We start from the raw sequence: 22,868 nt of genomic DNA on the forward strand, positions 1-22,868 counted from the left end.
AATAGCTTGTAGCATAGCTGGTGCAAAAGTCTACAAAGACTAGACTATCCTTACAAACAATTGTCTTTGATACCTTTACCACATTTTGTGATAAAGACCGTCTCTTGCAAAGCTAGAAAGCTGTTCATCATATAATCCTTGGTATCTCACATTAAGATGATTTATCAGACTATTTTCAAATGGTTCAAAATGTTGCTCTTCCCCATTACAATCCTTGAACCACCTCTTTCTTTATATAATCCTTTATTCTACCTCATCTACTATCACTCATATTTTATATTCCAGTGCACTTTCTGATCCCTTATTAAGATTCCTTAGTGCATTTTCTTAAAAAGCTTCTGAATATTTTAAGATAATATATGACTATACTTCAATGTTTAAACCACAATACACTAAATCTACGATTTTATTGTTGTTAGAGCAAGCAAAATTTTATTCTTTACTATTTCAGAATATCTAAAAGAAAGCTTTATAACCACTATACTGAAACTGCATCTAATGATGCTCTGTTATGTAGAAATCCGGCATGCAGTAACTTCATTAAAAAGTATCAGAACAGTATTCAAATATAGAGATAGAGCTTCAAGTAATTTAGAAGTGATTTCCTACCATCTGTAGATTTTTATTAGTAGATATAGCTACCAACTGTTTGGTATCATATAGTCAGCTATGACTTACTGATTTTGGAAGGGTTGGATCCACAGCTGTTTCACTATATCCAATTGCTGCATAAAGTTTAGCCTTCTCTTCCTGTGTCATCAATTCTTCAAGACCTGTCACATTTCAAGAGGTTAGGTAAACTCAGTATAGGTATATGAAAAATGAAAACAGTTATACACTTCCCTGTGCTTAGCAGCTTTATAACATACAATAGATACTGTCAACATTGCCCTGAATTAGTAGAAGAAAATACCCTGGGGCTTAAAGCCAAGTCTTGAGAATCTAAAGCATGCTTTAAAATGCTCTTACAATTTTTTCCTTACCTGTTCTATTTCCTAGCTTGGTAACAACAGAAGGAGCCTTTCTGATTTACTTTCTATGTTCCATAATCTTTACTAGGCGCCTCATAAATCAAACATACATTGCATGAAATAGACAAATTTTAAACTGAAGTAAAATTTTTTACATTCCATTAACTTCTACTGTATTGAAGGCAGTTCAGAAGAAACTATGGAAGGAGTTGTACAATTGTACAACCTCTGTTACATACAATTAACAATTTCATCAGCAAAAGAAAAAGCTAAGGGAACATGTAAACAGCAGTAATTTGATAACAAAGTTCCAACTGCTAGGGACCAAGGATTCTAATAGATTCCGGTAACAAAAAGAATAAATTATCATACTTGAACCCTTTATTTCTTGGCTTTGTTCATCCTTTTTTTCACCTGACCAGCTCCATATCCAGCTAAACCAGCCACCAGAATTTTCATCATCTTGTTTTACGCCTGGTCTGTAGATTTTCAATCCAGCCTTAGTTGCCTTAAATTTAAAAAATATTCAGGTAAGTAATTTTCTTCATGCTTCTTTCTTCATTTTCCTAAGAAAAATATAGACCCAAGGCAGCTCTAACACACCAGAACATAATTAGACAACCATTAAAAAGGCAAAATGTTGTTTTTCAGTTCCCCTTCTAGTCACTTTTTCAAGTACACAGTGCATTATCGGACCAATTTTATTCTGCATAATAACAACCACCTTTGCAAAACAACAGAGCATGTAAAATGTCAATAAACATTTCTTACATAGCAGATTTTCTCTCTAGCTTTCACCATAAAAAAACCCAACATTATATAGTGTTTTACATTACTACAACAGCTTTATAAAAAACCATTTAAAATAACATATGTAATCAATTAAATAGCCATCACAGGACAAATTTTACATTAGCCCTATATTTTTCCTTACAATATGGATACCCAAAGCAATTAAAGTAGTATTTACTCCCATAATACAGTATTTACTCTAACTATTCCTGCATGTGACACATACAGTTAGAATAGTAAGGAAGCCCTCCCTTCTCCCACACTCATTATTTCCACAACTAGGGGATGTCCTAGCTGATGCCAGTGATGATTCCAATACTGGGTCCTCAAAGAAGGTGTAGACTACATCAAAAACTGACCACTGAAAGTTTGTCATGTGGACAGCAAACAAACATCAAGAGATCTAAAAGACAAAGTGATTCTCAGAACTGCAGTGATCCACACAAACTAACTTTCTTTGTGACTGATACGATCCAAAAATATACAAACAGTTGCAGATAAGCCCTAAATTTAAAGATAATCTAGTGGAAGCGAGACAGGGATCCCTTCTGAGCATTCAAAACCCCAAGATCTCTGCAACACAACTAGGGAAAACAGCTGACTATAAGTCAGTAGACTTATCACATCTATATACCTACTGGCCAAAGGAAGGCAGGACTCACCACAAAAACACAAAGGCTTCTGAATTTATACTATTGATTCACCTCGAGAGATGATACAGAATGTCAGCTTAACAACACAAAGCTTCAAGAAGTTTGAACAAAGTCCTCAAAGTCCTCTTTATAAAGGTTACCATGTCATCAAGCAGATGTCACAAAGTGAATGGCCCAAAGTAAAAATGGACAGGTCATACATAAAAGGATGTTAAATTACTGTGAAATTACAGGTTTCTGGGATACTGAGGGGTTGGTGCTGAATGACAACTGCCATGGCAAATAGGTGATGTTTAAAGACTCTTAATGTGTCTGAGGCAGAAGCACCAGAGTGCAGGGTAAGAAAGATTGCAGACAGAAGCCACTTCTGCAAAGAAGAACAAAAAAATTTGTGCAGTATGGGAACTACAAAAATTTGCTGAAGAATCCTCTTGAGCTTTCTCTGTCCTCCATTTACAATGGTTTAGTAATCAACACAGTCGTAGACTTAAACCTTAATCAGCAAGGTCAACTATTTTGACTAAAAGAGAGAACTACCTGAAATGTGGGTGCAGCCAGATAGGTCAGTCTATCCTCTCAAGGAACAAGCAACTGAACATGCAGAAAGAGTCTCAAGTTGTGCCAGGGGAGGTTTGTATTGGCTATTAGAAGTTTCTGCACTGAAAGGGTTGCCAAGCAAAACGGTTGCCCAGGGATGTGGTTGAATCACCATCCCTGGAGGTATTTAAAAGGCACATAGATGTGCTCTGGAACACGGTTTGCTGGTAGACTTAGCATTTTCTGTAAACAGTTGAACTTGGTAATCTTCCAGGTCTTTTCCAACCTACATGATTCCATAACTCCATCCTATGTTCTTACTTAGGTAAATCCCAAAAGTCTGCCCTAACTTGAAACAGGGTAACATTTCTCAAGCTGATACAGAGACTTGATACTTAGCTCACTGAAGCTACTATCTGGTACTTCGAGCATTCATGATGAAGTAGCAAAAGTGGTCTGAGGTTTGGAATATAAAGTCCAAACTTTATTTTCTGGCTACAAAGTTGCCAGAAAATCAGCACTGTGATCACAAACGTGATTTCTGAGGAACTTGATTTCAATGTCTAGATAAAAGTAAGCCCTTGAAATTCAACTCTTACGTATGTTTTTAAGAAACAGAAAAGCTTTGGAAACAGCAGGATCATTTGCCTGGCTTTACTCAGCCCACATCTAATGGGTGCTCCTTAAAATACCTGGCAGACTTAAGGCTAACTGTCAGGATACCAAACCAATAGCAGATTTGGCTCTTGTAAGTCCTTCAAATCTCTTTTCAGAGGTATGACCTGATAACAATAACACAGATGGGTCCTGACAGATAAATGGAGATAGAACTCAATTTAGAATCACTGTGACCTGATTTTCAATACCTTGAAATATATTCAGATAATCATCTAGCACATCTTTCAAGACTTCTAACATTTTTCAAATGCAAGACTTAAAATCCAAACAACTGAAAATTCATTTTCTTGCAACCTACTTCTAAGTGTTACAGGAAGCTATCTTAAAACTCAGGTTTTGAAGGTAGTCAGGAATGCAATATGACATAACCTTTTGTAAGCAGCACAATCATACTGGGGAAAAGAAGACGAAAACTAGATAGGAAATATTTCAGGATTTCCATCACCTTGCAAGAAGCTGGAGGAAAAAGATAAAACCAAGAGAAACTATACACTACAAGATAAGACTATTCCAAGATCAAATGAGAACTAAATCAAAACCAAACCTTCCCCCACCCCTTGAAAAGCACTACAATTCAGCCAAACTGAAGGGGAACAGCCATGAATGTTCCTTCTGGTTCTGTTACAGTCTGGATAATGATAACACAAGCATTCAAATGTGAGTGTACATATAGAAAAATAGAAGGAAAAATTACGTATATAGATTCCTCTTCAGAGTTTTGGGTTAGAAGCACAGTATCTATGACTCCAGCAATTACATATATACCACATTTAATATACTTCACATACTAAAACAAAAACAAACAAACAAAAAAATTGCTCTCAAGCACTGCTACAAGCAGTAACTGATATTTATAAAGCTTAATTATTAATTACTGCCTTCTTTCAGATTACAAACTTCTTATTCTGCTTACTTTTAGGTGCATTATTAATGGAGAAAAATCACTTCACAGATTTCAGAAAAACTCTAAGTATTTCACTTCAGTGTCCTAGAAAGATGCTCAGACACTACATGGAAAACTAAGCAGTACATTAACCTAGGAAAACCAAGGCTAACAAATTAAATGTAACTAAACAAGTCACATCATCTTACCTAAATGCACTTACCTACTTTAAATCTGTTCTGCATTTGCTCTATCCTGAGTAACATTTGCAAATAGAAACATTGCATCTCTTTGCTAAGAGTCAACATACTGCAGGTGATCAGCCTACGTAACACAGTACCATGAATAAAAAGGAATAAACTAATGGTCCAGGCCGTTGTGGGGCGCAGGGAGGGACCCTCCAACCCCACAGCTTTGGGTGTAATTGTTTCCAATTTGACTTCGGTCATCCTTTGGCCATATTTTCCACAGCAGTTCTTTCCAACCAGAAGTAGAAAAGAATTTATCCCAGATCAGTCACTTTGAAGAAGCAGTATATGGAGCTATTTAATTTTTGGTTCATTACAAGCTGAAAAATTAACTACACTTTATAATAAAAAACCATGAACAAGGAAAATCGGAAGACTGTATGATACCCAATTCGATCACCATAACTAAACGGCGTCTGCCTAAAATTTCCACAACCTCATGTTTCAGCTATTCATAGACTTATTTAAATGATGCAATTTTACCTCAACTTCTGCTTGTTGCCTCGCTAGAGTGATGTTAAAAATATCCAAGGCTTTTTCAAATTCCTACAAGAGAGGTGAGAAATTATTTTTGACAATTTGACAATTGTTACATTCCACAGCTCAGTTTTACAGGAAACAACAGCAAGCAATTAAATTTATGCAATCCAAGTTAATTTGCTCAATCTGAAAACTTCAAAGAAACCTGGAAAAGAAAAGCACCTCAGTTTAAGTTGTTCTTTCTTGCAGTTTCTAATTTAAAGACTTACCTCATGTATTTGTTAATATTACCCACAGAAAAAGGTAGTGACTAAGTTGCAAGTATGGCCACTGAAAATCTTATTTTAACTTCGATCGATTTATGAACATTTTAACATTTAAGCTGGAACAAGTATCAAGATGAACAATATTTAAGCCTTCACCACAAAATTACTCACCTCCAACAATTTTAAGATTTCTTCATTAGGTTTTTTTGATGTTATCTTGGTTTTATACATCTCTTTATAGTTCTTCACTTGCTTCCTATGATGCGAAATATGTTCCCATGACCACATTTGGAGCTTAGGTTGAACATTTACTTCAAGGATGCCATAAATAATGTATTTCCACCTAAAAGCAAAGACAAATGTATAGCCTACCTTCCTTTTGGTATATTGAAAAGACTCCTAAGCCTTTGCAGACTTTCACTAAATATAACATCAAGTTGAAAGAATGAAATGCCCTGACTAATACTGCACTTCTGATGAGTTGAGAAACCTAAGAATTTTACTCTTTTTCTCCCACCCAAAGTTGACAGATTGCCGTTTCCTAAAATTCAAAGGTAACTGTGTATGAAAAATACCCACAAATCTATGCATGTATGTGTGAGAACAAAAAAATATATTTGTATGGAATCTTCAGAAAAGAAATCAAATCCTTGCCATCTGTGTTGAAAAGGTTTACCTATTTTTAGAAAAAAGCTATGCTCTTGTAATACTACCTAACATATAGCAAGCAGGCCTTCATTTAAACAAAGTTATGATACAAGAATACTATCAGACCTAAGTTCCTGACAGTGGTCTTTAATACAGCAATCACAGGTTTTCAAATATTGTGTCCTCAGCTTTGGTTTGAGGTCCTTATCAACTTCTTACAATACTAGCTTAAGAAAAACTAATAAAAACAAAAGAGAAGACTTCCTTTCAGAAGGAAATTAGTTCTCACCTCCTTAAGTAAGAAGCAATTCCTTGGTAATTATTTCAAGGTAATAACCAACAAATTATTTTCGAAGTCTGAGGTTGCCTACCATGTCTTGGCGTTGTTGTGCAATGGAACATCAGGTCTGTACTTCCTATATGGCAGATTTCGAGTCATCATATCAATAGACTCAAGAAGCTCCATAACACTGAAGTACTAGGCAAAGAAATTCAAACTGAGCATTATTACCTGAGAACAACAAGTATCAAACTTCTTTTTGAAGAGAAAATTAGTAACAAAGAAATACAAGACTAAGTTAATAGATTCCATATGTACACCGAAAAATTTAAGACTGCCTCTCTTATTTGTGCTAGCTGAATTTTTTACCACATTACATATAACTTCAGAAAAATAGTTTGTACCTGTGGCTTATTGAATTCAACAGTTATATCCTGTAAGTTTACATCTAAGTCCATTTTTGGTGATGAAAAGTCAACATCAGATCGAGGATTCATAAGGAGTTTGGCTCTAGCTGAAATTGGGCGGAATACTAAAAAACACAAGTTGATACAAAAAGTGCAATTAAATTATTGAAGACTGTAATTAATTTTATATATACTTATCTTAAATTATGACAGATTATTAGTTTTAAAATGCTAGACTTGAAAAACATTAAGTCCATCAACAGAGCTTAAAATAGAATACAATCTAAACTAAATTTTCAGTTTCACTCTGGCAACATTTATCATACAAATTTTTGCTGATCACCACCACAAACTTTCCTGTATGCTGAACTACATACAGATGTTTCAATAAATAGTTTACATTTGTAACAAATGTATTCTTTTTTGGCTATGATACATTTATAGCACAAGACAGATTCAAATATAGCATTTATTTCACTATAGGAACTCTTATTCCATAAGGTTTTTTAAATTGTTTTTGTTACGAATGCTTTACTGTTTGATAAATTATACTCACAACAGTGGTTAAAACCAAACATTCCATATTTCTAAATCCAAGCCCAAGCAAGAATGAAAAAAAATCAACATGGATTCTACATAAAAGTGAGGCACGTCACAAGAAAAAACATTCAGAGCAGATGTTTTATCTGTTCCATAGCCTGGCAATATCAGGCATTTGACGCCATGTTTAGTTCAGTATTTTAATCTGTTTCAGCAATTGATCCAACAATCAGAATTTTTATATTGCTTGAATGTGTGTAAATCATATTTTTATCAAACACAATTTCTTTCATCTCTGATACATAATACAGAAAATACTGATATATTACCTATATATCAGTATTTTATATCACTATTTGCTACCTATAGCAAATATTCCAAATTCTCTGAAAGGTTCATACAAGTGGAAACAGGCATTTTTGCAAGATGAAACCATGCAACTTCTAGCTACACCTGTATATAATAGCATTTCAATTAATCTTCTCCCTGTATTTAGGTTCCTAAACTTCATTTTTTGTAATTCTCATATGTAAGTATAATGTTTGTATTTACATCAAGTGATAGAATTAGACTTCATGCTTATTGCCTTCCTATCAGTTTTAATCTGAAGACTTGCCCTAAACAGGACCAAATTTTCATTTACCACAGAACACCATAGTCTGCATCTCTGATGGCACAGCTGAATTTAAAGAGTGTAAATCTTGAATCCTAAGCTTTACATACACCTATTTTGAACTTACTACATAAAGACTTAAACATCCTACGATGTTTAACACTTGTTCTCTTACAAAAAAGAGTCAAAGCCAGAGTCAAAAAAGATGGATAAGAAATCAGAAGAAATTGCTACATAGTTCTCTGTCAGTCAAAATAGGACTCACTCAGGGGAAAGTGGCAGCATAAAGCTGACAGTGTCTCTTTTAACCCTGGCTATAGTAAACTGAGGACTTTCTTCCCAGAAAACAAGCCACTTCAAAGGCCATTCAGCCTTGTGAACAGTTTCTAAACCATCACACAGATGCACATGATAAATACAAATCATGTATTTTACAATGGAAAGTAAACTATCACCATGTTTGAGTGATGCCAATGTGACTTTCAGCTTTCCGACTTAAGTAAGAAACACTCAAAGCAATAGTAACTTGCAATATTCCCACTAAAATGTTAATGTTTCAAAGCTGTGTGATTACTGTTTCCACCTCACATGAACAAAGACACTTTGCACAAAGCAGGTGACCTCAAAAACATACTCAAACTAATCTAAATTCACAAAATCTACACAGACTACATGTTATTGCTAAGCTTCTTAAATAAAGGAATTCATCAATGGGTGTTAACAATGAGGATCTATGTATGACATTCCATTAGATTGACACATGACTCAAGACAAATTTTTATTAAGGCTTTTTAAGGCTACCTATACAATATGGTATTCACTGTCACAAAGACAGTGTCAGAAAGTGTCAGTAAGTTACTCTTACAGGATTAAATTGCACTCCTTAAGATTTTTGAGTAACAGCCAAAGTGACAACCTCTCAGATGCACCAAAAATTAGAATTATGGATGCATATTACAATTAATTAACACTTACCAAAATCATAACCCTCTGGAATCACGTTGTGGCTGGCAACTCCGTGTTTTAAGTTAACCTACACACACAACAGAGTTAAAAGAAAATTGCATTTCTATTTCCAGATAAAGCTTTTAAAAGTACAAAATGTTAGCATTTTTAAACAGTTCTCAGATAATCCCCCTGATCCAAAGTAAAATTCAAATACTCATCTATGTTTTAAACAGAATGCTATGTCTATCTTTAGCTATCACTGAACAAGGTGACGATCAATCGTGTACATTTTGTTACTGGCAGAAGACTAGGTTTTTTTTAACTTTCTCGGATGGGTGTTATATGTCCATCACATAAAAGCCTTAACCGTGTACTATTTTCTCCTAAAAACGCTTTTAGCTACAAACAATTCTCCAGGACGCTGACATAAACAGAAGCAGGCCTGAATGCGAAGCACGTTCTCTGCTTCCCAGTTTCAACTAGAATGCTAGCTAGATACACTACCTCGTGCTTTACTTACCAATGATTCATCATAACCACCATGGTAGAACATCTCCGACTTCACATTCCAATAAGCAAAAAGGTTATCCAGTCGCACAAGCTGAAAATACAAACAAATTTTAGATCAATAATTTGAAATTCACAAAGTCTGGATGAATAAAAATATTGAGAATGTTACTTTTGGTTTAGAGACTATATAGTTACAACTTTTCTTGATCTTAATTTCTGTGGAAGAAATTCTAATGCAGCTGGTTTTATTAGGAATTCTTTCTTTAGCAGACAGTTTATACTGTACCTTGTGGAACAACTTGGCTGTTTCATCATGTAAACATGGATTCCAATTCTTATCTGAGGTCTGAAATGAAAATTAAATGAAGTTACTCTGTTTATAATTCACCAACACGTTATAACCGAAACAAACTACTAAAAAAGAAAGAAACATCATCATAATTAAATGCCATGGAAAATACTGGGACACAATCTTCTGATTTAAGATGATTAATCCATTATTTTAAGTGAAAACTTGATAAGGCTACTTTCCCCAAAAAATACGTATAATTATAAAATATGCACTGATTAATAGGCTTCACACAAGAACCAAAGACACTATAAAATTCTGTTTTCTGTATTTCAAACTGTTTTCCTTCACACCAGTATTATTTTTAGGCAGGTTCTTTGAACAGAGATAAAAAAGGGATTGAATTCTTTTATAAATCTGGAAGTAATTCATTTTAGTTTGAGCCTAAAGAAGACCTTTCAATGTGCTAGGAACAAACGTTCATGAAATCACCATGTCACTGAAGAAAGTAGCACTTGTTTAAGACATATTTTCTTTAAGACTAGCAGTTACACAGCAAAAACTGCTGAATCAGAGCAACTCAGCACCATCAGCATATTGCTACTACACAGTCTTCCAGAAAAAAAATTCCATACTGTTTGTGATGACTACTCTTAGCACAATAAAGTGCAGTTCGAAAAAAATTGAGCTCCAGCTGAAAAAAAAAGACATCATCCTTTTTTTCTTTTTCCTTCCCCACCACGACCCCCACTCCCTGTTATCAGGTAGTAACTTCCCTTCTTGGAGCTCAAGTCAGTTTCAGCAAAATATTCAGAGTTTGAATAGCCCAAATCCAGCGAAGTGGATTGGAAATCACAAAGTGCAGCAGGATGATTCCTCCTAAAAATCTATTTTAATGCTAGCATTTTACCTTTAATGGCATACCCACCACAGTATTTATGCTGAATTTGATAAACCAAGTAGTTACCATTGTGCGTTGCTGATGATTATAGCTACACTTTCATTAAACAGTATGTTACCGGAAGCACAACACACAAAAACACAACTTCACCTATTGGTATATATCAACACGTTTTTCAGATAAAAGGTGAAAAATAATATTACCTGCAAACTTAGATTCTGAAGTGAAATCCCAAATGACAAGGGGTTATCACGATTTGTGATCTAATAGAACACAGGAAAAGACAAAAAAAGAATTATTTCATGCTCTATAAGCACTTATATTTGGCTAAGAATTTAAGTATCTTTATGTTTTGGTACAAGCTTTTTTTCAGGTTTTATTTTCTATTTTTTTTTAATAAGACTAAGAAAATTCCACAGCTTTACTAGTACTGTCTCAGCATGAAAAGCAACTGGAAGAAATCAAGACAGGTTCCCAATTTCATGTTACAGTGAGCAATCCCTTATGCTATGATATACAAAAATACTTACATCATCTTCATAGCGAATATGGATGTTGGAAATTTTCAGCTGAAGATTTTTGATGACCTGAGTAACTAGCTTTTCTACAAAAGTGTCTTGTTTCTCTTCTTTTACTTTATCTATGTAAAAGGAAAATAATTTAGTGTTTTGTTTACATTTCAGTATTTTTAAAATTAGACAAAACATTAACATAACAAATTTAGCATGATAAGCATTTTAATTCTCTGTTACATTGTACTCCAGTTGTACAAAAACATGTTTGTTCTGTGTAATCTACATCATTTATATTCTCAGACCAGAAGGTTTCCTAGCTTTACTACCTGCTGAGTGAAGAAGCAGGTAGTTCAGAAGTATGACCAGCACACACCAATATTCAAGGTGGCCAATACATATTTCTTGGAAGTACTGGAAGTTGAATTTAAAGATAAGAACTTGCATGTATCGAAGAACAGGATGAAGAAGACCTTTAAAAAGCTTTATTTGTAAAAATGCTTTGATATGGGAAACAAAGTTAAATTATTTCTTACGAAAGAGGAAAGAAAATGTCAGGCGACATGATACAAAAGTAATATCTCAAAAGCCCAATTTATATCAGATCATGTCAATGCTCAACCCTTTTTGTTTTCAGAATGCTGCTTCTGCAATGGCCATTATACCTAAAAAACCATAACTAATAGGTTTTTAAGCAATAAGGAAAAAACAAGAATCTAGAACACTTTGACAAAGTCTGTGTCTTTCTGGATTAAAATAAAGAAAGAAGCAGCACCACTTTCATTAGCTTTTCCCACTCTTACCTTGGTCAGCTATCTTCTGCTTTGCTTCTTCTATCCTCTGCAATTCCCTTTGTCTTGCTTCTAAGAGTTGCCTGGCTTCTTTTTCAGCATCGTATTTTATGCCTAAACACATAATGTAAAAAGATATAGTAACAAAAAAAATACTTTTTTTAAAGATACTGTTTCAAAAGGTGTAATTTCTGCATTTTTTGTAACAGTTACAAAACAGCAAAAAGATTAGGTGATGAAATGTAAATTACTGAAAGACTTCCACTCCATTATTTAATTGTAATTGCTTAGAGTATCTACTAGGAATAAAGGTCATGAAAACAGTATCAACCCACTCCAGATACTTCTGAAATCCCACCAATCTACAGTCACTTCTTCCGATACATTAACTTACTGGCTATGGGCACAATAAGCAAATAAACTCCATCAAGGACTGCCTCAACAGGTTGAGTATAAAGGTTTTGCCACGGAATCTGTAGGTTAAGTTGACCTGCAAACACAGAAGAAAAAGGTTGAGGTATGCAGTTAAATAGTTGACTGGAAAAGAAATGCAAAGTTAATTGATACTAGACACAAAATCTCTTAAAAATCATTATATTGGATAGAAAATACCCCAGTGTATCTGAGGCAAAAGTCCTTTGGGTTGTATATTCATACACAACACACAAGCAACATGAGAAGTTTTTCCATGAGGAGAACTATCAAGTCTTTCCTTGTCTTTCCTTAAAACCCTTGAATTACATTCTTCCTTCTCAACAGCAATGTCTCCCTCCTTGAAAATCCACTGCAGCACTCTCAGAAACAAGAAAAGCACATGGGCAGCTCATACATCATCAGTCAGCTAAATATTATGTTTTGTGAACTCGGGGATCATGAAGTTACATGAGGTCTCTTCTTCTTCACCCGAGTGCCAATTTTAATAAAATATTAAATCAATCACAGAAAATACATTACTCCAAGGTAGATTTAAAGGACACATAATGGCTTTAGACTCAGTTTACTTTAAGAAACCACTAACTTTTACAAGACAATCAACATGCAACAAGAAAACAAGGAAGGAGATGAAAAGGCAAGCGAAAGGTAAAAATCAGTTATGGAGTCTTGTCAGGACAAGGACTGAGATCCAGTCCTGACCAATTGCTCATCTTTGCTGTGTTGGGCTCTTTTCTCATTGAGGTGATTAAACAAGACTCGAGGATACTTTATCAAAAGGAGCTTCTCCAGAAAGTTTCTTTCAGAAGAGACAAACTTCAGAGTGTACAAAGTATACAAATCAATGAACATACGGAAATTTCTTGCTTAGGATGCCTAAAGTCACTTGCAAGGAAAGGTAATATTTAGAAATTCCTGCATGTATACAAGATAAAATGCAACTTACTAATATGTCCTGCTTTAACTTTAAATGGCACATCCAACTGACTCTGAAAGAAAGAGGTTCAGAAAATTTAAGCTCAATTCAGCAACTTGTGAAATGTTCCAATGCAGGAAAAGATATTACAATAATTTTAACAAACCACTAAAAAAAAAAATTCAATATAATGAATAAGCAAGCATTTGGTTACCAATTTATACTGTTAAGCCATGTTAGGCTAAATACATTTCCAAAAACAAAGTCCTAGCTTCATGAGCTATAAAATAAAAAGGGCTTTCAGTACCGATTTTGACCTAAACACATTCTTTTAGCAATTTCGGAAAGTTCTGTTAAGGGGAAAAAAAATGCATACACTTTCCCCTTTAAATTTAATCTCAAATTAATCAGATAATCTACATGGGTACAAAGAAAGCAAATCAGTAAGCTTCCACTTAAAAGAAAGTGTATCCTAAAATAAGAACTAAAAAATGCACATTAAACATAGTTCAGGAATCATTTTTGCAAGTATTATTGTTATTTTCACTAGCTTACCAGTGCATTTTCTTTTATTTCCAGATTCTTCAGTGCTACAGCTCCTAAAAAAAAAGAAGCCAACAAGTAAAACTGGAATAAGTAAAGTAGGACTGGTATACACTGCAAGTCCTACAGTCTAAATCAGTGGGTTACAGAAGCCTAGAAGATAAGGGGACTAATGTGTATGTCTCAAACACCAATGGAGGATAGCACTGGAGTCAACCAAGAATTGTTGCTAAGAACATGCCATGAGAAAGAACGGGATGTGGCAGGAAGTGGGGGCCATACAGACATAAGCCAGAACTCCTCTCAGACAAAGGTCTATGCTCTGGCTCCTGAAGTAGAGCACGTGCAAAGCAATGAGGTCAAGAAGCAGGCATGGACTGTCAACCTAAGGTAAACCCAGTATGGAGGGATCGAAACCACGAGAGACCCCCAAAGCCCTCTGACCCATTTCCAGAAAGGTCTGGAAGAAGGAACTGCACATGAGAACCCATTTGCATAGTAAACAAGCAACTTAGCTCCATGGCACAGAAAACTTAACTGTGCAAAGGCACCCTCATCAAACCCAGGCACATATGTGCCCCAGGACCCTGGACACCCCAGCTGCATTGAGGCTGGAGCCAGGACTGCCAATCTTTCTTCCTTTCTTTCTCTGTACCGCACTTTAACCTCTGTGTGTCTTTCTCTTTTTTATCCTACCCCTTATCCAAGATTTACCACCACATTTCCTAAAATCTTAACCATGAAACAGATCCACATCCTACACGTCAAATATCCCTGAAAGATGATTAAGACTATGAAAGATGATTAATCATGCTACAAAATAATATCTGAGATTGTCACATGAAGCTTGCATGTCCATGAAAAATAACCTAAAATTACTCAAAGTAAAAATGCTGGAAATCACTGTCTCAATTTTGTAAGGACCCATTTTGAAACCAAAAGTTAGCTTCTTTTTCCTCAACCATCTGTTTCCTATGCTTGTAGAAATCTATGAACAGTAAATGCGAGTTAAATTTTAGCCCTCAAAAGATCTTACTCTTGCCAGTTTTATTTATAGCCTCACAAAAATTCACAGGAAGCATTTCAGTAATCTAATTTTTTAAGGACAGAAATTCAGTATACTGAATTTCTGTCCTTAAACAAAGAAAATTCAAATTGCAAGATCAGTTTTACAATATACTTCACATCAAACACTTGCCATAACAAAAGGAATACTGGGACCAGAAAACTCATAACTTAAACATGCACATAGTCCAAAGCAATGTCTTCTGCAAAATCTACAAGAATGAAGCTTCTGTGATGGTTACTTTCAAATTACTTGTATAGCATTAACACATGCACATGGAACAGACACCTGATACAGCTGAGCAGGGGCATAAATGAGATTCCAGAAACCAGAAGCACATTACAGGCCTGGAAAGGAATACAACTTGAGGTTGCAAATGAAGATTTGATAGACTCAAAAACGCTTTTCTTTTGGTATGCATGTTAGAAATAGCAAAATGTATGGGGAAATGGGAGCTCCAATTGGAAGAATAATCTTGCAGTTATATAGTGCTAATGGCGATAAACAACTGTTCAAAGTACCACCAATTTTGGGAAATTGGACTCAAATCTCAAAAATGCATAGATTAGAAGAATTGGCTCAAATTGTTGAACTGATATGGAAGAGCTGATCAGGTAAACTAATCCATCCATCTTGTAGCACTCACAAAATACTATGAAGTTATAAACGTTTTAATTTATTCATTGCAACAATTCATAATCACTTTCCAGTAGAAGTCTATACATGTGACATATGCTAACATCAGCCTCTCCAGAGAAATGCTACATGCAGAAGGATGTTTTTTGATAGCTGATGATGATGCTTTTAAGCCTTAAAATACATACACATTGCCAGAAACAACAGAAAAGGAAAAAAAAAAAAAGCAAAGAAAGCATTCCTAGTAGTAGTCTGTAACTACTCTAGGAACTAGAACTACATAGTCTTTGTGGGCAATAACAAGGTGACAGTTTTATATACCATTGGTTCAACTCCATTCTAAATTTATTCCCTGATAAAGCTTACTCTGCAGAGACCATTTTAACACTAAAACACATCCCGTTTGCTTCTTCAAGAAGATATCACTAACTGTAATTGTATTCATGGCAAGTAACTCTAATGGTATCCAGAGCAAAGGTCCAGGTTTGTAATCAAGTTACCAGGCACAACATGCAATTTCTGCAGGCCAGTTGAGCCACGTTAAAAACATTCATAAGGAAACTGTAAGACTCCGTGACACATGAAGCAGTTTAACTGGGTTGAATTTCTTCATTTTCACTGATGGCTAAGTAAACATTGCCTCTCATTTAGCAAGGGTCTGACACATGCCACAGTTCTGCAGAGGCACTATAACTCAAGCTACAATAATTTGGTAGCCCAGATGCTTCCAAAAACAAAGTACTGCAAAGTGAGTAAGGATTATCTTCAGCATTTACAAACAATACTTTGTGAAGGCAGAACTCTTCCTCATTTTACCTGAGCACATCATAATAGCAGACAATAAACATGGAATCAATAATGTTTCAAACAGGAAGACTTCAAAATTTCTACATTAAATGCTAGGATTTGGAAGTGGGGTACATCATTCTTCACTGCTTTTACTTATGATTTTACAATTAAAAATTTTAATGTTTTAGTTAAGAATCACTAGCAGAAATACACATTAGTAGAACTCCAGGCAGCTGAATTTTAGTATATAATTACTGAGACACATTTACTAAAATATAACAATTTACTTACAGAAACCTCAGTTGAGGGTCACAACCACAGTGAATGGCCTATTAAAGCACACAACAGACTACTAAGGAGGCACTAGGTTTTGTGTATTGATGTGATCTTTCTTGTTCCAACACATGAGAGAGAGCCTGAGAGACTCATGGGTTAGCACAGAGACTGAGTAAATATTGACCATGCCAGTACTCTCTTTCACTACCAAAATTTAGTCTCTACCATATGTAGTCATTTCCCTTGCAATGAAATGTAGATCTAAGTGCAACTACACTGAATCTTGACCATTCTGTTGGGGATGGGAGGCAAAAACCCAAAAGCCCCCACAAACAGAAGCAGGAAAATCAGGGAACAAACCCTAGTTACAGGATGTAACACAGCTAGTGAATTATTCTTGGAGTACTGACAGTAGATATTAATTACAAAAATCAGGAAATACATCAGGATTTGATTGTTAGTTTTTCTGATGGTTTGTTGGGGATTTTTTTGGCAGGGGTGGTGTTCCCCTGTCGGGAGCAACTGGATGTTTTGATGACAGAAATGCATCCAATGCATGATTAAAAATTACCCAACTAAGCAACCTCAGAAACTGTATGTACAAGTAGTTGGAGTTGTATAAACAACTAGAGTTAAACATGCAGGCTACCAGCCGAAACAATAATAAAAGCCAGAACAGTTTCAAATATCTATCGCAAAGTCTAGGATTTATTTAGACTGCATTATAAAGCAAATTTTTAGATTTACTGATCTCTGGACAATGTGAATAATTCAACAAAATTAAAAAGTTTTCAAAATTCTAGAATAGGTTTATAGTTTTAATTTTAGATACTCAAAATAGCTTCATGAATTTGAGTTCAAGAACCAACATCTACTACCAAGGATTCAGCTTGCAAAAAGAGATCTGGTAAACTATTTCACCAAAGAGGCCTAACTGAAATTTTGTTATGGTTATAAACAGAAGTTAAAGGGAGGGGAGAAAATTAATCTACATAAAAATCCTGCAGATTTTACCTAATTAATCACTCTCTGCTGTCTTGTAAATAAAGGGGAAGGGGAAGGAAAGCAGAGAGAGAGGAAAGATCAGAAAGCACAAATACCTTAGCTAGTATCTGATCGGTACACAACACTGCTGTTCACATATTTTAACAAAATTTCTGCTTTTTTCCAACAGCATTGTCAGCTTGTGAACCCCCCTGATCACTTTATACAAACAGCTGCCTTTGCTAGTCATGTTCCACTTGTTTTTGGGCCGTTAATTATTTCTGTTTAAGCACACCCTCTAAAGACAAGCTGTAAGTCTTTGAGGATCAGTGTCTGCCAAATACCTCCTCTATTGACATCTATTTTAAAACAGGTCATGAAAGACAACAAAAACTACTAGACAGTATGTATCCCTCAAGTGAATTCAAATTACTATTATGTAAGGGGAGAGCAGGAGGTTGCACCTGCTATACCTAGACAAGGCAAGGCATGCAAAAGTAGTTGCCTTTCACTATAGTAATAGTTGTAGCAAAAAAAAAAAAAAAAAAAAAGTGGTTTTGTGCTCACAAACACGCCAATTATCTGCCTATATCATCTTACTCACACAGCTGCCCAAAAAAGTTACCAGCTATTCAAGTAATAAGTTGTGTTAAGTAAGACATGCTTGAGACATTATGTAATAAGCAAGTGTGCCAAACCAACTGAGAATTAAGCTTTTTAAAGGGCAGTACAGAGGGTCTGACCACGACACTGAAAGGTTATTTAGACATAGTCAAAAGAAAATAATGGCATCATGAACTGTATAATAAAACAACTGTTTGGTCTCTCAACACTGTCTGGAAACCTCACTGGCACTTCACCTCATGTCAAAGATAACTGCATATGTCTCACATTGCTGCAAGCATCTTTCCAGGTATTTTAACTTGACCAGGTCTAGAGCATTCAAAAATATCTAACTCACCTAAATACTTATCTAACCTGTTTATCTAAGCCAAGTACTTCCACACTTGTTAACACAGCCCATTGAAACGATCTTTCTTAGTAAACACCGAACAAAAAGAAGTTAAAAAACACTGTCCTTCCCAGCATCAGCCATCCAATAGCTTTCTCTCATGGCTGCCTAACACACTAGTCTTTTACCCTGCTTCATATTAATGGAGTTCCTTATGCATGTGATTTTGTCCCGTTACCCTCTTTTCTGAGCCTTGCCTTTGCCAGTATTAGCTTTACATGTTCAAATTACCTTTTTTACCTGTGTAGGTTGAGCTACCTTCAACTTTCTGCACTGCCTTTTATATTTCAGGTCTTTCAGTTCTTGCAACATTCTCAGCCACAAGTGTTTTCAGATATTATGTCCTTCTTCAATACTGAGACAGTCTACATTTTTACCTTTCAATCTGAGAGGTTTTTAACAAGAAAAAAAAAATCAAAGCATTTCCGTAATTATTACCATGTTCATGTATTTTCTGGAGTATCATCATCATACAACTTTACTACACAGATTGAATCTGGAATAGCTTTAATACAGCATGATGAATTCTCTCATTTATTCAACCAAAGTTAATATCAAGTATGCTCATTTAAAGCTCATTAAGAAATTTCTCCATTTACAGAAGCTGAAACTATGTAACATTAAGTTTTATACATATATTCAGTCTATAAACAAAAAGCAGTGGTGATTTGTTACAAGGAAGAAAAAAAACAAGCAACTTTTTTTTTTTTTTTTCTTTTCATGTGATGGATTTAGGACAATTTCCTTTCAATAGTATATGATTTATGTAAAGTTTAGTAATCACGACACACAAACACTGTATGAAAACACATAGCTGTCATGGAAATGCTTTCAGAGCATGCAGACAAGCATTAAAACCATTAAGTTTTAATATGAAGGCCAAAAAAGTAATTTTTTTATTTTAATACCTTAGTTACAGAATTTTAGTAATTAACAAGCTAAAAAAATTATCCACACTTTAGGTATACTGTGAGTGTAGGGATCTGCTAATCAATGATGCACTCCACATAAAAACAGTATTCTACTGCTGTTGTTACTAATAGTCATTGCCTTTTAGATAGAAGAATGCAATTTCTGGGTCCTTTGAGATATTTGAAATGAAAGAAATATTGCAGATTCACAGATGATTAAACACAATTTTATTAAGTTGAAAAAAAGCATCATGTGGTAGGCCAGGGAAAAAACTCTACAGGTGATGCTTCACTACGGCTGTACATCAGTATTCACTACTAACAAGTTGACAGGTTATGAAGAGAAAAAATAATTTTATTCTAATACATAGACACTAGAGAAGTGAGAAATTTAATTTAAATAAAAATATACTAAAACCTCTAATATATGAGACCTTCTTGAAGAGGAGATAATAAAAAAGAAAATTAAATTCCACAGACATGAAAAAATATGGCAGCTGAATATGAAACTTCCAAGTAAAACTGAGTTGGTGGGGTTTTTTTTAGTTTTCAGTTGGGTTTGGTGGAGGTTTTTTTTAGTTTTTTTAAACTGAGACAATGCATCTAATCCGTTAACAGTAGCTTCACAGAGGCATAAGCTGTCATGATTAACCATCAGTAACGTAGCGAGCTGGTAAAAGAAACTTCTACCTTTTTTGTAATGCATAAACATTGCCCAAAACATTTACAAAGCATTTCATATTTTTCATTAAATATTCTGCCTGTCTTCACTGAACAGAAAGAAGATACTATGGTAACTTCAGAACTTCAGTACATAAATCAAGCAATTAGGCTGACACAGTTTTGCTGAAAGGTGCAATTAGTCAAACCTTCCAAGTAAGACTCACCTAATCAGTAAGAGGTACGTGATATTAAGCCTTACTGCTATAGATCAAGGACTACTACTTTGTCTCCAGCAGTTACATGTGCTGTTGCTGTGTTAAGACTCCTTACAGAGACTGAACTTTACAAAGATGCTATAAATGCCTTGACTAACCGAAGGGAAATTACTGCAGAGATGCAACTAAATAAGGACGCCATTTCGGAAAACAAGCATGAAAACAAAAATGTCCACGATGTAACAAGCTCCAGAAGAAGCTTATAAAGTCTGGTTAATGTATATGAGCGCCTAGGAATGGAACTGCAGGTAGGCAATACCTCGAGGATGTTTCACACCTACTAATACATGAAAGCACCTGCAAAAAAAACCTTGAACCTCTGTGTTTGCTTTTGCTGATGCTGCAGACACCTGGGATGCACATTCGAAACCGAGCCAGCAGTGGACACTGCACAGACATCCGTTCGTGGTCTGTGTCTGACGGACCTCTGATGCTGTTTTGTTGCACATACCTTACAAGGGGACCTCAGGAGAGCACATTCAAATAGAACACTTTACTGCCATCAGAACTAGCACGTTAATTTAATTCTACAGACCACCGTTTACCTCACCTAGCACAGCTGGGAACGACCTCTGCAAACACTTAAGGCAGTATCTACTACTGGTTCTTTAAGGCTAAAAATAACAAATATTCCAGACCTACAGATGACAGCACCAAAAAAAAAACGGGATGGCACTGCTGTTCGCAGAGAGGCCACTCACTCCCACGAGCAGTAAAATCTTTGGCACGGTTTACTTCCAGGCGTGGAAAACGCCCGTAAGCCAGTTGAGTTTCGCATTCCCAGAGCCAGGTCAGACTCCCGCCTCCAAGCTGCCCGCCCACCAATTCCCAAACTTTCCGCGAGCACCAGAGACACCGCGGCCAGCCAAGGTCCGTCCGCAGCTACGAGACAGTACGGACGGCTCCGTAGGGAAAAACAAAACAGGAGCGGCCCTCCATGCGCCGCCAGCACTTCGCCCGGTTTCTCTTTCCCCCGTTCTGCAGCTCCTCCCGCGCCGCCGCCACCCCCCACTGCCGCAGCCACGGCTCCGTGGACACCACCTCCCCAACCCGCCCGCCTGACCGCCCCCGCGGCTATTTTTAAGCGGCCGGGCAGGCGGAGCGGTGGTGGAGTTGGCGGGCGAGCAGGCGGCTCGGCTCGGCCCGGCTCGGCCCGGCTCGGCTCGGCTCGGCTCGGCCTGACCGCGCCCAGGGGGCGCCGCCCCGGGCTCCTCCCTTGTGCGGGCGGCAGTGCGAGCCCGGCCGGGCAGGAAGGCACGCGGCGACATGAGGGCAGACAGGCGGCTCCCCCGCGGCGCCCCAGGCCCCTACCTCCCCAGATGCCCAGCTTCAGCTGGGAACTGTCCAGGTTCACCACGTAGTCGCCAAGGAAACGGTTCAGGACGTCCACGACCAAGGACTCAAACACCATCCTGCCCCGCCGCCGCCGCCCGGCAGCAGCGCCGCCAGCCCGGCTCCTGCCGCTCCCCGCCGGTCCGGTCCGCCCCGCCCCGCCCCACCCCACCCCGCGGGGGCGGCCCAGCGCTGCCCCCGTCCCGCCCCGTCCGGCTGCGGGCGCGGCGAGGCGGGGAAGAGGCGTGGCCTGTCTGAGGCTACGGCAGCCGGTGGGGGCTGCGCAGGTCCGCCTGCCTTGGGCGTTTCCTTCCCAGTATCGCTCCGTACATGCGCTCTTGGAAAGGTACGATTTATCACAGAATGGGTCGGGTTGGAAGGGATCACGGGGGATCATCTGGTCCAACCTCCCTGCTCAAGCCGGGTCATCCCAGAGCACATGGCGCAGGGCTGCGAGCATGTTGTTCTTGAATATCGCCAGTAAGGGAGACTCTACAACCTCTCTGGGCAACTTGTTCCAGTGCTCTGTCACTGCACAGTAAGGAAGCTATTCCTCATGTTCAGGTGGAGCTTCCTGTGCGCCCGTTTTTGCCCACTGACTTTTGTGCTATTGCTCGGTGCCACCGAGTGGAGTCTGGATCCGTCTACCTGACACCCTCCCTTCAGATAGTCACGGACATTGATAAAATCTCCTCCCAGTCAACTCTTCTCGAGGCTGAGCAGGCCCAACTCCCTCAACCTTCCTTCTTCAGAGAGATACGTCAGTTTCTTAATCATCTCTCTGTTCTCCACTAGACCGATTAGTTTGTCCAAGGGATTTAAATGCGAGATAGCCATAACAGTTTTTTGAATATTTTTCTCATCCAAGCTAGGCAAATGTAGAAATTACTGCATCTGTTGAGCTGTTCAAAAATGGTTGAGCTATTACTGGCATAATGGCTAAAACAAGTTGAATTTAATTTATCTCTCCGAAGAGCTTGACTCCCAGGCTGTGTTCTGGCTTGGGTGTCAGCTGAATCACATTGAAATAACTGGGCCATGTTTGCCCTGAGTGGCTGTGCTGAGGACCCCTGCAGTCACAAGGCT

At 37.1% G+C, this 22,868-nt stretch overlaps 1 protein-coding gene across 6 annotated transcripts in view; it reads right to left on the minus strand.

Moving 5' to 3' along the window:
- VPS13A (vacuolar protein sorting 13 homolog A) overlaps positions 1–21,927 on the minus strand; it is a 108,678-nt gene extending 86,751 nt beyond the window's left edge. For 5 of the 6 annotated variants that reach the window (XM_048292952.1, XM_048292950.1, XM_048292954.1 and 2 more), the window contains exons 1-16: positions 21,762–21,927; positions 13,851–13,894; positions 13,326–13,368; positions 12,342–12,437; positions 11,960–12,061; positions 11,175–11,284; positions 10,848–10,907; positions 9,741–9,800; positions 9,465–9,545; positions 8,972–9,029; positions 6,841–6,968; positions 6,528–6,634; positions 5,680–5,851; positions 5,246–5,308; positions 1,344–1,479; positions 679–773 (exon numbers count right to left, since the gene is read on the minus strand). In XM_048292952.1, the coding sequence (XP_048148909.1) occupies positions 679–773; positions 1,344–1,479; positions 5,246–5,308; positions 5,680–5,851; positions 6,528–6,634; positions 6,841–6,968; positions 8,972–9,029; positions 9,465–9,545; positions 9,741–9,800; positions 10,848–10,907; positions 11,175–11,284; positions 11,960–12,061; positions 12,342–12,437; positions 13,326–13,368; positions 13,851–13,894; positions 21,762–21,861 (1,455 nt within the window). In that variant the 5' untranslated portion in view covers positions 21,862–21,927. Of the gene's footprint in view, positions 1–678; positions 774–1,343; positions 1,480–5,245; positions 5,309–5,679; positions 5,852–6,445; positions 6,498–6,527; positions 6,635–6,840; positions 6,969–8,971; positions 9,030–9,464; positions 9,546–9,740; positions 9,801–10,847; positions 10,908–11,174; positions 11,285–11,959; positions 12,062–12,341; positions 12,438–13,325; positions 13,369–13,850; positions 13,895–21,761 lie in introns of those variants that run through there. The other variant, XM_048292955.1, reaches the window with a different exon arrangement.
- Between the last annotated feature and the right edge of the window lie 941 nt (positions 21,928–22,868).

The sequence above is a fragment of the Corvus hawaiiensis genome, chromosome Z (genome assembly GCF_020740725.1).
Source record: "Corvus hawaiiensis isolate bCorHaw1 chromosome Z, bCorHaw1.pri.cur, whole genome shotgun sequence".
Lineage (NCBI taxonomy): Eukaryota > Metazoa > Chordata > Aves > Passeriformes > Corvidae > Corvus > Corvus hawaiiensis.